General features: G+C 40.2%; 1 protein-coding gene across 2 annotated transcripts in view; it reads right to left on the bottom strand.

The window, feature by feature from the left end:
- SEMA3A (semaphorin 3A) overlaps positions 1 to 15,372 on the bottom strand; it is a 419,590-nt gene that overhangs the window by 116,140 nt on the left and 288,078 nt on the right. For both annotated transcript variants that reach the window (XM_084624857.1, XM_084624856.1), the window contains one exon: positions 6,452 to 6,571. In XM_084624857.1, coding sequence (XP_084480983.1) covers positions 6,452 to 6,571 — 120 coding nt within the window. The remainder of the gene's footprint in view (positions 1 to 6,451; positions 6,572 to 15,372) is intronic.

Here is a 15,372-nt window from a genome sequence, read left to right as displayed (position 1 = left end):
AAACTTGATTTCGTTTTCTGCATGTAAACGCTCAAATTGTGAATTTCAAAGCCAAGCACAGACATAATTACCAACTTACATTTCTGTCACTTTAGACAGAGATTCCAAGTTACCAATGTGTAATTACAAAATATGCAAGGGCAGAACTGAATGTGCTAAATGACAGCTGGAAGCCTAAGATGCTCACATTCCCTGGCAATAATTAAAGCTCGACCTCTTTGCTAAACACTTTTTTCCCAAAAAATATATATCTGTACCACATTCAAATTTTTAACATAATGGGCCAGATCTTCTGCTGGAATAAAATGGCATAGCTCCATTCTTTTTTCATATAACTTTGCACTCTGTAGGTAGGAGACCAAATGGATCAATCTACTAAAAATATTGTCACAAACGTTTAGAGACCAATTTTCAGCTGGCATAAGGACCTGCTTTCCTTTCTGAGCATGCCATAAAATGAATTGTATCTACAAATCTAAGTAGTTGTGCTTGCAGCTACATGACTTACATCACAAATTAGGTAGCTAGAGTGACAAATGCTCTGATTTGTGTCCACAATTCAATTGTTGGTGTAAAATGTGAGTCCAAAACTCTTAAAAAATAAGTTCTATATGTATATGTAGCGAGACCTGAAGGTGCCAGCCACTGCTATTTAGACATCATCTATGATATCCAGTATAGACGAACTATGGTGTCAGAAATAAACTATTGACACCACCTAAAATATCAAAATAAAAGTACTAAGAACCCAACACAAACAGGCTTACTTAGGAAATGGACTTCAATTGGCGTTTTCCTGAGTAAGGAAGTCAGGACTGAGCCTTGAAAAGTATCAGTAACATTATCTTTTGTAGCACTAAAGTAAATGCAGCTAAAAATAACACACGCTCTGCAGTACTCCAAAAAAAGTGATTAAAACTTGAGCCTGATTCATATATTTATATTTTTTAAGTGGGTTATGGAGTTTTTCAAAAAGTATTTTATATGGGACTCAAATTACATATTTATGTTGACCTACTATTTCTGTAACTTTACAACAAGACAGAGCAATGTAACTAAAGGTACTCAGCGGAAACATAAGATTGGACGCCTAGGAAATACATGTTGATGTAAGATGATGCTTAAAAATGCATCGAGATTCCAAGTACCCACCTTTCGCTTCTTTATTTAAATGATTTTCAAGCCTTACTGAAGACAAGCTGTTCAGTTTGCAGGCCACTCCATGTATGCAAACACTAATCAACACACGGTGGATTGCCATGCTTACATTGTTCTGTGTGATGCCCATTCACCTGTTGTAAATGATTGCTTGTGCTCATTGAAAGGCTTACTTTATACACCTGTGCCTAACTGATATCAATGGTAGTTGTATACATAACCTGAAAACAGAATAGGCCTTAACATGCTTGCAATGTTTTGAGTAAGTCAAGATTTATTCTTCTTAGAAGCTGAAGCCAAATCTGACTTCTGTGCAAAGCTGGATGTAATGCAAAGGTTCTCTACATGGGATAACATGGGATCATGTGAAATTCACTTAGCTGGTATGGAGTGCCAGCAGAGCTGTTCCGTGTATTCTAAAGACTACACTGGAATCAATAGTCCCCGTGTCTCTGCCACCTCAGGTAGTCTTGTGAAATCACTGGCTAGATCTGGCCACCATCCTGACTCATATCATTTCTCCCACACATTGACACAGGGAATATAATATAGGAGGGATAGAGTCTTTCTGTGGCTAGGAGTCCCCCAGTGCAGAAGAAAGCTACTTATTCCTCCGACTTTTAAGCCTTTTCACATACCACAGGATTTCATCTTTGGAACATTCAAGGCAGAGATCACCCTGTACAATTCATTGCAGTAGCAAAGACAACCTCAGAATCATAGAATATCATGGTTGGAAGAGACCAGTCCAATCTCCTGCTCAAAGCAGGACCAATCCCCAACTAAATCATCCCAGCCAGGGCTTTGTCAAGCCAGGCCTTAAAAACCTCTAAGGATGGAGATTCCACCACCTCCCTAGGTAATGCATTCCAGTGCTTCACCACCCTCCTACTGAAATAGTGTTTCCTAATATCCAACCTAGACCTCCCCCATTGCAACTTGAGACCATTGCATCTTGTTCTGTCATCTGCCATCATTGAGAACAGCCTAGCTCCATCCTTTTTGGAATCCCCCTTCAGGTAGTTGAAGGCTGCTATCAAATCCCCCCTCATTCTTCTCTTCTGCAGACTAAATAACCCTAGTTCCCTCAGCTTCACCCTTGGCAAATGAAGACAGTGCTCCGGGGGAGCAACGCTACTTTACATCAGTTGAGCATCTGGCCTCTTATGTTTTACTATCACAAGAGTAATGAGATAGCTCCTATGTTGTAGCGTTTAAATGGCATCACTATATTAAAAGTAATTGCTACAATTTTTTAGTAAAACTACAGCTTCTTTTGCTGGCATCGCCCAGTAACTACAATTATGACTAGAACTCTAATATCATGCAGGTGCTTCAGATCCTATTCTTTTGTATTTGTTAATGTAACTCTGTTTTTCCAAAAATTGGAGAGTACTATGAATGTCATATAAACATACTGTTAATTGGACAGAAAGCAAGTTAGAAAGTTTACGCTCAGATGAGCCTTAACTTACAATTAAAAATATCATTTGCTCAAATGTTTCACTTAAAAAACACAGGCCAGATCCTGAGCTGATATAAACTTGTGTAGCTCCATGGTCTTCAATGGAGCTATGCCCATTTATGCCACATCTGTTCCCAGTGAAGTCAGTTTATTGCCTCCATGCTTTGTGTTATATGATGAAACATCATATTTGCTTTTCTACCAACAGTAATTCACATTTCTCAATCATTGTGTGTCCCTTGGGGTGTGTCTACACTGAGATGTGATTGCAGCATGTGTAGGCATTCCTGAGCTACCTTCGATCAGTTGTAAAAAATAGCAGGGAAGCTACAACAGCATGGTCAAAGGCATGGGCTAGGTGCCTCGGACCCTGGGTACATACTTGGATGGTGAGCCTGTCTTGCTGTGGCTTCACGGTGATATTGAGCACTCTAGTTTGATCAAAGGTAGCTTAGGTATGCCTATACATGCTACAATCACTTCTGCCAATGCCATTAGACACTCTCTTTAGGAGAGGGGTGGTTCTCCATTGCTGTGGGAAAACATATTTAAATGTATCTTAACAGGATGCCCATTACTTGGAAAAGTGCACTCTGGACTTCTTCTAATGTGATGTATTGGGGGTGGGCGGGGGGAGGGAACATAGTGGAAGGTATAATTTAACACAATTTTATGAGTTGTACCAAGGGTTTTTTAAATGCACAGAAACCGGAAAAAGCAAATATGTTACAGGTGGTAGCATTATATAATTTCAGATGCAATAGCATAAAGTTTTATATACATCATAAATCTAAACAAAATATAGAGCTCCTTTATCGAGTAAGGATGAGAAATGAACTGCAAAACAAAGTGATCCCAGATCTTTTAGGTTCATACTGTTAAAGATTATTGTTAATCGGGAGAACGATCACAAGAGATTTGGGAGGAGACAATTAAAGATGCTGGGGATGGCTGGTGTAAATCAGCATTGTTCTGCTGAAGTTAATAATGCTTCACCTATTTACACCAGTTGTGGATCTGGCTCACTATTTTGTACTGCCTGTCTGAGTGTGCAAGAGGCAGGGAAGGGTGCAGGGAGACATTTCGCTCCTTCCACCCCTAATGCAAGGACCAGGTATAATTGTAACTCCTGCACTCTTCTGAGCACAAGGACCGCCCCTGCTAGCACCCTCTGGGGCACAAGCTACCCCAAAGAGGACAGTGAGAAGGCCAAGTCTTGCTCTCTCCCCCATTGCAGCTGGCCAGACATGCAGACAAGTGTATGTTGCATTCTGGGTTAGTGATGCTCTGTGCCTCCCTGTACTTATGGTTTGTTCCTTCATGGCACACTCTGACTCACAGTGATTTATAATAATAAGGGTAATACCACTAAGAGGTTGATCTGCTCCCACTGGAGTCAATGGGAAATTTGCCATTCGTTTGAATGGGAGCAAGACAGAGGCCTAAGTTTCTCTCCAGAAACCTTTATAAAAGAGTTGTGGGGAGAATGTTGCCTCTTTGGGTCTCTCTTTTTATTGTCTCTGGCTGTAGTCTTGGCATTTTTAAGGGAGTCCTTTCAGAAATCAATGTTATTTTTCTCTCTAAGTGTTTCAAGTATTCCTTTCCAAATCTGAAACAGGTTTAAACAAGATCCTGCCTTTCCCAGGAAACTGGTATAACTCACAATGTATTTATTAGATTATGTATGTTTGCGGGTAGCATGTTCTGTCTGATGAATTAATCTTGCTTCTGAGGCAGCACAGCTACAAGCCACTGGTGCTGGAACAATTTGTAGGGTGGGGTGCTGAGATCCACTGAACCAAACTGTAAACGCGGTCTATGATGGAAACCGCTTCAAGCCAGAGGGTCCAGTACCCTTACTTCCAGCACCGATGCTACATGCTGCCCCTTACTCTGACTGGATTGTGAGGTTACAGCCTGAGGGCAGTGTTCAGGCTCAGGAGGACCAAATGACAGCAAATTCAAGGATTTAGACCATCTTGGTAATTACAGTTCATCAAAAAAGAAGCAAACGCAAATAAGTGTCTACAGCTCTAGGGACATATTCATCCCAATGTCAAAGTCAGTGGTGTTACACCAAGGTTGGATCTGGTCCCTAGTGTTTGATCATCCTTTCCATAAATCCTTGATAAAGTGTGTGAGTTTTACTGTGTGCTCATAAAACAGCCAAATGTAAAAGTAAATGACCTCATACTTGCTATCTCTCCACAGATAGCTACATTTGGCAGATAGCCAAGAATTGATTGACACACATCTTACGGAACTAGAGTTAATTAATATGTCTACCAATTCCCAAACGGATCTCAGGAAGCAGAGAATCTGCTTAATGCAGTAAGCAATGGCATACTGTGTGTGGTCAAGAGACAATTACTAATTGCCAAGACTACAAGCCATAAAGAGCCCCAAATCCTTCCACTAAGCACTCCCGTCATCTCCCCCAAAACCTTATGCTTAGAACATTAAGAAGGATGCATGTTTTGAATATTAAAAGACATTTTTGTAGAGAAAAATCACTCCCAGACTGTTAAGTCATCACTCAAAGAATCTGTTATTTTTTCTATAAGAAGCAGAATCCAAATTTTAAATGACTGAGGGTCATTCATTTAAACAAAGATGTCTTTATTTTCCTGGCAATCTGCAGTCCTGAATGTCAACTCCATGAGGTGACTCTAATAATTTTGCTTCAGTGATCAGAGCAAGTCAATGTAACACAACTATGGATTCTCCCCACCCCGCAGAAACAACAGCACTTCCCCCCTCAGCTCCATAAATTAAACAAGTGATGGCTGAGAACACATCATGAGAATTTGTTCTATGAATTGAAAGGATCCAGAGAGCAATAGCCACATAGAGAACAAAGGCAAAGTGGCTTCACTTATATTATAGACTTATGCTAATATTACAATAAAAGTTTAACCTTTTAGGAAAGAACAAAGCAGAAAATGGATTAAACCTAAGACACCGCTCTCATCCCCAAAAGCTTCAGCTATGTAAATCAGTATAGCTGCACTGATTTTAGTGGGGCAACACTGATTTACATCAATGAGGATCTGGCCCATAAGTTTTATATTTAGTTAAAAAGTGGAATGAGCTCTTCTGAGTCCATTCCATGCTTCTTGCAGCACAGAGCACAATACGGGCATTCAATAAATAAATAACAAAAGCAAGGGGAGGGATAGCAGGGACCGAGGGTAAGAACATGAAAACCAGGCCTCAGAACTGTGTGTCAGGACAAATTGGAGAGCTGAGAAATATGCTTGTGTGGTCTTGTGTCTTAACTCCCAGGTGGGAGAAAGTCGCTGTGGTGTCAGGCTCTACTGGCGAGGAGGGGACGTGGAGGACAAAGCTGACAATAGAACAAAGGTGTTGATAATAGGGTACCCGCAGATAGCCGATATCTATCCCGAACAAAAAAGGAAGCACATTTGATTTTATAAACTAGACAAAACGGGTGTATTTTTATTTGTTTAATTTTGGAGGGCAGGTAATCCACATAGGAACGGCCCTACTGGGTCAGACCAAAGGTCCATCTAGCCCACTATCCTGTCTTCCGACACTGGCCAATGCCAGGTGCCCCAAAGGGAAGGAACAGAACAGGTCATCATCAAGTGATCCATTCCCAGCTTCTGGTTTAGTACCGTTCCTATGCATAAATCAGAAAACACTGGAATCAGAAGTTGGACCTATGGAAGCCACAGTAATCTAGCAACTAAATGTGCTGCAGAAATTAGTAATGATCCATTTCGGCTGGAAGAGGTCTGGCTAAACATCAGTAAAGGGTTTTATGATTTTTTTTTAAGACAAAGTATTAAAAAATCCTGTTTTTACCTCGGGATGTCGTCCAATCTCAATATAGGTGCAAACTGGATGAAAAGCCCCAGTTCCGCAGGCGTACAAGTGAGTCTGGTTGTAAGCTTTAAGCACCTTGATAAAATTAGCACATTCTTTCTGTGAAGGAAAGAAAACATATATGCAAAATGAATTCTAGCAGGGAGCATGACTGCCGGACTAGAGCTACCAACTTTCTAACTGCACAAAACTGAACACCCTTGCCCCACCCCCTTCCCCTTCTCCAAGGCCCTGCCCCTCCCTCCATCACTCACTCATCTCCACCCTCGCTCACTTTCACCAGGCTGGGGCAGGGGGTTGGGGTGCAGTGGGAGGTGAGGGCTCTGGCTGGGGGTGCGGGCTCTGGGCTGGGGCCAAGAATGAGGGGTTTAGGGTGCAGGGGGGGCTCTGGGCTGGGGCCGAGGTGTTTGGAGTGCAGGAGGGGGCTCAGGGCTGGGGCAGGGGATTGGGATGTGGGAGGGGGCTCCGGGCTGGGGCAGGGGTGCAGGAAAGGGTGAGGGGTGCTGGCTCTGGCCAGGCGGCATTTACCTCAGGAGGCTCCCAGAATCGGCGGCATGTCCCGCTGGCTCCTAGGCTCAGGGGCAGCCAGGTGGCTCCATGTGATGCCCCTGCCTACAGGCACCACCCACGCAGCTCCCATTGGGCACTGTTCCTGGCCAATGGGAGCTGCAGAGCTGCCGCTTGGTGCGGGGGTAGTGTGTGGAGCCCCTTGGCTAGCCTTGCACCTAGGCTGGCCTTGCACCTTGCACCTAGACATGCTGGTCGCTTTCGGGAGTGCACAGAGCTAGGGCAGGTAGGGATCCTGCCTTAGCCCTGCTGCGCCGCTGACCAAACTTTTAGCAGCCTATTAAAATCTCCTGGAGTGCTTTCAATAGTCACCAGGAGATAGATGCCAATTATGGTAGATCCAGGCCAATCCAGGAGGGTTGGCAACCGTATATTGGACACTCCAGTGCATTAGGCATGTTTGGCAGAATGAACGGATTTTACAGTTATGGTACTTTTATGATGTTTGTAAGACTTGTTTATTATTGGGCATTTCATTGCTATTTTGAGTTAGGGCCTACCCCACATAGCTAAAAAAATACATAGAGACAATTTCCCTTCTTTCTGTTTGAGGTAGTCTCTGCCTTTGTGATATAGGTTATTTTTCCATTTGCAAAACAAATCTCATGTATAGAAACATGGCTGCCCAGAATAAAATAATTAAGAGAAATGCCTTCCTGTATTTAATCAACTAAAATTTTCATAAAAGATGGGCAGATGGGATGAACAGATACCAAATAAATCACTGATATAACATTTAAAATAATAATATGCATACTACCTGCAATTCATAACCTCCGCTGCCTCAACTTTACTGTAAGTCACTTAGGTCTTAATTCTGCAAAGACTTATGCACATGATTAACTTTACTCACTGCAAAGTTAGTTGGACTACTCACAGTACATAAAGTTAAGCATGTTCACAAGTCTTTGCAGGACTCAGGCCTTAAATTTTATACTTTAAGTAAATAACAAACTGTCATCAATTCTATTTATCTTTAATTAAAAATTATTTACCTGTTTTGCTAATGATACCTTATGCTATTAAAAAGGAAAGAAATTTTAAAATCTAATCTGCTCATCAATAGTACATGGTATCTATTTATTTACTTTTTTGCATTTCCTTCCATTTGAGCCATGAAAATGAATATGTCAATGTCACTTTCTGATATCTTGTGCTCTGACATCAAGCTGCAAAGCCTGGATTGCACACTGCAGAGAAACATTTAAATCCAAACAACATAGAAACTTTTTTCACTGAATGTTAATTTTTACAAAATGAATGGAAATATTTTTATTGCTATTTGGTTGAATACACCTTTTGAACAAGATCTAGAATTTGAGACCTAAATTAACAGTGTTTCCTGCTAAATAGTGTTCTTAAAATCTAATTTACCTTTACTTGTGGAGGAAAAATTGCAATCAACAGCAAACAATACAAATGTCAGAGTGGGAACAAATGAGAAACAGTGAAGTTCTATTGCCCACTGGGAACAGGTAGAGATTATGTTCTTAGTCCTGCAAATTGATTCATGAGATATTACCGCATGGAGACCCATTAACTTTAGTGGGTCTCCATGCAGGTGCAGTCTCCACTCATGTGAATAGCTTGCAGGATCAGGAAATAGTGGCCCAATGCTTAAATCACTACCTGCATAGAACTCCCATTGACTTCATCGGATTGTAGCATCAGTCCCTATGACTTGTTTGTGATGAGAGAATGAAAAAGACTCTCAAGCACAAACCATGGCTCTGCGAGAGCAGGTGAGAATACAACTCCAAGATCTGTTATAGGCCACCATACAGGCCAGCTATAAAAAATTCAACAGGGATAGAACAGTAATGGCACCCTGATGTATTAAAATGTAAGATACACCTGACATTGTTCTTCAGATTTTTTTTGTTTTGTTTTGCTTATGTGTATTTGCATAAAATATACTGACATTGTATTAAAAATAACATCCCAGGAGACACACATGCAGAGTCTTACAACATCCTTGGCTCCAGTGCTGACCAGACAAATACACAAGTTATCCTTCCAACTGAGATGGAAGAGAAAACACAGAGGTAGTTAAGAGAATCCAGCAGGAAATTGAAAGACTGGAGATGTATGTTTCGCAAGTGTTCTCTCTTAATATTTTTTAGCTTGACCTCTCTTAATAAAAACACAAAGACATTATAGACAGACAGATATACAAACACACACACACACAGAGACATATATTGTTTTACATAGACACATAGACTCCCATTCAGTGCCACAGTGATAGGGGTTAAATGATTAAATAGACTAAATGGTTGTAGTTTCATTTAGATGTAGAATATTATTCCTTGATTCTCTCAATTTTTATTTTTAATGTTGCATAAAAGAAAGAAGGGAAAACCTCTCTTGAAAGTGCCTGAGTATTGACACAGCATAACGCCAACACATGCAATACTAAAGATGCACAAAAGCTGAAGCTATGTATTCTGAGGTTTGGCTAAATGGACCAAGCTATGAAGTACGCTTGATTTGGCCATGTAAAATCTAAAACTGACTGATAAGATTTGCAAAATCAAAAGGATGCTGATTTTGCTCACTTGCAAACATCCTAGGCCAAATTCAACTCCACTGTAACATCACTCAGCAACGCACAGGACTGGGCTTGTAATGATTTAAAACAAGTTTACCAGCAGGAGAGTGGGGTGGGGGGAGGTATTTTTTCATGCTTTGTGTGTATAAAAAGATCTTCTACACTTTCCACAGTATGCATCCGATGAAGTGAGCTGTAGCTCACGAAAGCTTATGCTCAAATAAATTGGTTAGTCTCTAAGGTGCCACAAGTACTCCTTTTCTTTTAACAAGTTTTCAAGCTTTTTAAGAAAAGTCAGGTAAACACAGTCCACAATACATTAGGAGCTAAGGGCAAACAAACACATACCATTCAGTTTAGCAATTTTCACAGTATATGGGCTGATCCTCAGCTAGTTTAAATCAGTGCAGCTATATTGAAATTAATGTAGCTACATTGATTTATACCAGCTGAGTATCTGGCCCATATGTACTCACACGCTAAACATGAACAGACAAATAGTGCTTATCTGCTTATCTCCAGCATAGAGTGAGAAGGTATGAAATTGCTAAATGCATTGAGGGCTAGATCCAAAGCCCAATAAGTCAGATTCTGCTCTCATTTACATGGGTGGAAATCAGGAATAATTCCATTGACTTCAGCGCAGTTAGTCCAAATTAAACCTGTGGAAATGAGAGCAGAACTGAACTCTTTCCATGTCTTTATATGCCATAGTCGGCTCTCAATTACTCTGGATTTATAGCAGTGTAACTTCACTAATATCAACAGAGGTGCTTCAGATTTACACAACCATATCTGAAAGCAGAATTTAGCTTCGTCTCTCCAACTTTTAATTCTTCCTTGATTCCCAGTGGAACAGATTTTAACCATAGATGTCGGAGAAATACAAGAGCTAATTAAACACTAGGAGGGAGATACTTACAGCTATAAACCTTTGACTATAATAAATATATTTATATAACATTTAAAATTTCTAGTCTAGCTAAAACGACTAATATAGCTTCTCTGTGTTTTACAGCTGCATAAAGTATCCATTAAAATCTGTAAGAGTAAATTCTCATACACCTCCCTAACAGATTAGATTTCTTTATACATTTTAGACAAATTTAAAAAATAAATAAAGGAGGATATTAGACCACAATAAATGACATAAAAATAAAGTTATGATTCTGATTTAAGCTCTCATCTAGTGAATAAGTTCATAGTGAAGTTTCCTGCTCTGTCAATCACCAGGTCAATCCTGCTTGCACTTAAGACAACGGCAAGATGCTCCTTCATTTCTTAAACTGTACACTCTTTAGAGCTCTTTTTGTTCCACGTTTGTACAGTGCACAAATGGGGTCCTGGTCCATGATGGGAACTCCTAGGTGCTACAGTGATGATGATGATTAATAAATAAAATAATAATAATAATTCCAATGGGAGTGGAATCAGGCTCTGCACTGTTGCAATGCAATGTGTGGCACTGTTGTGTCACCAGTATTACCTGTGCATTATGGAATGGCGATCTGGTTTTTCAAAGTGACCTCTTGACTTTTCCTACCTTTGTGGGTTTAGGGGAAACAAGAGTCTGTAATGTAACAGTTTGCAGCACTTCATATGAATTCCGGCAGGCTCAACATCTCAACACATGTTGACACCAAGGAATCTACTACAATAATGGAAGGTGTGGGTGTGTATTGGTTAGATCCGTGTTCAGGGTGCTGGGTTCAGGACTAGTCTACACTATGTGAAGCCACTCTGCTATAGCGCGTCTGGTGAAGATGTGCTATGCCTACGGGAGCGCTCTCCCACTGGCATAATTATTCCACCTCAATGAGAGGCAGAAGCTATGGTGGTGGAAGAGAATCTCCCGATGACCTAGCGCCAGTGTGGACATCGCTTTAAGTCAATGTAACTTATGTCACTCAGAGGGGTGGCTTTTTTACACCTCTGAGCAACGTAACTTACATCAAATTAAGTGCTAGTATAGACAAGCTCTCAGTTCAGACTGCTGGGTTCTGCCACTGGTTTGCTATATGTGACTTTGGACAACCTACTTAACCTCTCTGTGTCTATCAAACAGGGATGACAATAATTACCTATCTCACAGATACCATAAAGCTTAATTAATTAATGTTTATAAGGCAAATGGAGAGTCTTAGATGAAAGTTTCCATCTAAGTACAAAGGCTGAGAGCCTTAAAGGTACTTACCTTTGAGGCTCTGGGCCAAAGTATATGGTTGTCAGTCTGTTCAGGCCTTAAAGGCTCCACCAGTTTTACTAGAGTTCTACTTTTCTATCCCTTCCTAATGAGGCTGGCATGCTGGCATTCACATACCTCTAACTGTGAAACCTGGCACATAACCCTTCTTCTTGAAGTTGGTGACTGTATGTGTCAATTTCACTACAAAGCATCCATCCCGTCTTCCTGGCTCAAGGCCTGGAATGACTTAGTCTGTCTCAAACTGGGCTTGTCCCACTTGGCAGCAGGACATATTGTTGTCATGCCCTCCGGCCAGCAGGATATTGTTAATGTGAAGGACAATGCCAGCAGAGTGGAGTATTTAAGTACATGAGCTCAAAGTGTAAGACACTGGAAGCAAAACAAAGATAACACAAGAAATATAGTATGTCAGTTAAATATAGAAGATGGGAGACTATATCTACAGGAGCATCAGGAACAAAATGAACAGGAAGTAACCAAGAGCCAGAAACTTTAATGTGCAAATTGTCAGAGAATTTTAAATGCTGCATGTGCATTACTTTTAGCCTCATTGTTCATTTATCTTGGGTTTTGACTTACGTTATTTTGACTATATTATATTTTTACAGAAACGTCAAGATTTTAAAAAAATGGACATTTTTGCATCAGGGCACTTTCAATACTCTTCCTTTTCAAAAGGAATAATGGAAAGAAGCCATTTAACATTTGGTTGCTTTGGAACTGGGTATCACAAACTTTTGCATGTGTGTGAGAGCAAGGTAGATTTGTTCAAATTATTTTTAATCCACTACTACTACGTAGCATGTTTCAGCCTACCAGTGCTTTACTAACATTAATTATATTAGCATCACAAAACCCCTGTGAGGCAAGAAAGCATCATTAACTTATATTAAATGTGGGGAACATTGGAATTGCCACACTGAATCAGACCTCTAGACCAGTCTTCTGTCCTTAAAAATGGCCACGATCAGATACTTGACAGGAAGGGTCCCGGAAAAAATTGCACAAGGCAGTTATGGAATAGTAGGCCAAATGGGGAAGTTTCTTCTTAGTCCCCATCACATTGGAGGATGGTTTATCCCCTGAGGCATGAGAGTTTATATAGACATGAGGCACAACACGTAAGTGACTGTATAAACCACAGAGTGATTCAGTGTATTAGATCTCTGGAGTTCTTGGTTCCCTCTCCTGTGCTCATGTCCTATATTTTCATCATTTGCCCAATCCTGCTCCCACTAAAGTCAATGGAAATTAAGTTGCTACATACATTTGCTCGAAGATCCTCAGCTGGAGTATATTGCTGTCCATCATTGAAGTCAAAGTAGCTATGACAATTTACATCAGCTGAGGATCTGTCCCAGAGTAAGAGAAGGGCCAGTGACACCCCTCTTGCAGACAAATACTCTAGCTCATCTGCAGATCTTCATTATAAAGTGAGAAGGCATTAAATTCTCAAATGTGTTAAGGGCCAGATCCACAGCCTGGTAGGCTCAATACACCTTGTTAGAGTCCCTAATTTGTCACTCCTCCTCCATGCAAATATGCATGTATACTTTAAAAAGAGCAGGGGAACTACCCTGAAGAGGAGATAAAGTGTTAATTAACTGTTCCAGCAGAGCCGCCTCCACCTTAGGATCAATATGTCTGTCTCACTAACAAAACATTTACATTTATTTTAAGAGGTTTCCAATATTTGTGTATCAAATTGATAGAAGGGACTATGCAGAGAGACATTAGCCTGAAAAAATAAATTACAAAGAAAATGTCTACAAGCAAAAGCATAGGAGCCAAATGCAGAATGATTAAAAAACAAACACTACAGATATGTAACACTGATTAGGCTGTGTTATGCAGACTTTTCCCGGACAGTTACAAAAATAAAGTCCATCCATCTGTCAAAACATCTGCTCTGTGTATGAAAATTAAAACAGAATTTAGGTGTTTTTCACTAGTCTCCAGTAATTATCTCTCCTTCAGAAGCTTGCAACTTGCATGCTTAGATCTGAATTAACAGAATAATGCTTTTTAATGGCATTTTAACTGAAAATCTAAAGTGTAATCCCTATTATTCTAACCAATGTCTAGACTTTTTCTCCTTCTAAACAGCAGCCATTTCTTTTTATTAAAGTGTAAAAAGGTTCATAATTGGTTCCCAGATGTTACAGTGAGTGGGAATATTAGAAATATGCAGTTAGGGAATCTTGTAGGTCCAGATCTTCATCTGATGTAAATATGCATCTCCGTTAACGCCAACAGATTTATATTGATTTACACCAGATGAGCACTGAAAGAACCTTACTTTATTCCAGCTCTTCCACAATTAAAATATCAGGAGATTTGTCCAAATTGGATGAGCAAGGGGCTTTAAAGATATCATCTCACAGCTGGAAAAATAAAACAAATTAATCATGTGTTTCATATGAAGTTGGGTGGACATTTTCTATATAAAAACCTGTAGGTTTCATCTTCACAGTTAGTGAATATGTTTACTTTTTCCCTTCTATCTAATTAGTTGAATTCTGGAATAGCAGGGTCAGGGATATCTGTAAAAAATAAATAATCCCTAATATTATTGCTGTCATTCAATTTATTCCACTGTTGAAAGATGTTCTCTAGTAATCTTGGAATTTATTTTGTTCTTTCTTATACCAGTGCATTATTGCCAGCTGTGATCAGTTCAGTCTTAACAAGGTGGGTATCCCTTTCAGAGTGCAATAGTATTAACTGAAGAAAAAGGTTGCTTAAAAATCAAAGTATGCAGTGGTGTGTAGCTGTGCCAACCCCAGGATGTTAGAGAGACTAGGTGGGTGAGGTAATATCTTGTTTTGACCAACTTCTGTTGGTGGGAGAGACAAGCTTGAAGCTCAATAGCTTCTTTCTCTCACCAACAAAAGTTGGTCCAATAAAAGATATTACCTCACCCACCTTGTCTCTCTATTGAAATAAATATTATTTCCTAATAGTTGGTGATGCACTCACAACCAATTCAACCCTTAGCTTAAGCTATGCTGCCGTTACATAGGAGAAACTGAAGATGAAACTTAGCCTCTGATCCTGCAAATATTTTGCAACTTGAGTAACTCTACGTATGTGAGTGGTCCCATTGAGCGCTCCATGATGGTGAAATGCACTCTACGTGCTATAATGGCACTACCTGCATGCGTGCAATTGTTTGTAGGATCCTTGTTTTCATTCTTGTTCACGTGTAATAATATTGTTTAAGAACTATTATCCTTGTGTTTTGCATTTGCATTATGGCAGTGCCTACTAACCCCAGTCTAAGAGCAGGGTCCATTGTACTAGGTAAGTAACAAAGACGACAACCTCAGCTACACTGTAAAGTTCTGTTTTGTTGTAACATTGTAATTCAGTTATTATTGTAAATATTGTCTGGGCACTAAGAGCAAAATTCACTCAATAAAAGATCCTCCACGCCCTTTAAACCCCACTAAAGGACCGTGCAAAGAAAACAGGTGGAACAGCTATACAGGGGCATCTGTACACAGCAGTAGGATCTTCATGATGGCCCTGAATAGGCTGGTGCAGAATTCCATAATGGGAAAAGGCCAGCACCCC

Source organism: Lepidochelys olivacea (assembly GCF_965140295.1).
Source record: "Lepidochelys olivacea isolate rLepOli2 genome assembly, chromosome: 1".
NCBI classification, from domain to species: Eukaryota; Metazoa; Chordata; order Testudines; family Cheloniidae; genus Lepidochelys; species Lepidochelys olivacea.
This window is presented reverse-complemented; position numbering and strand designations above follow the sequence as displayed.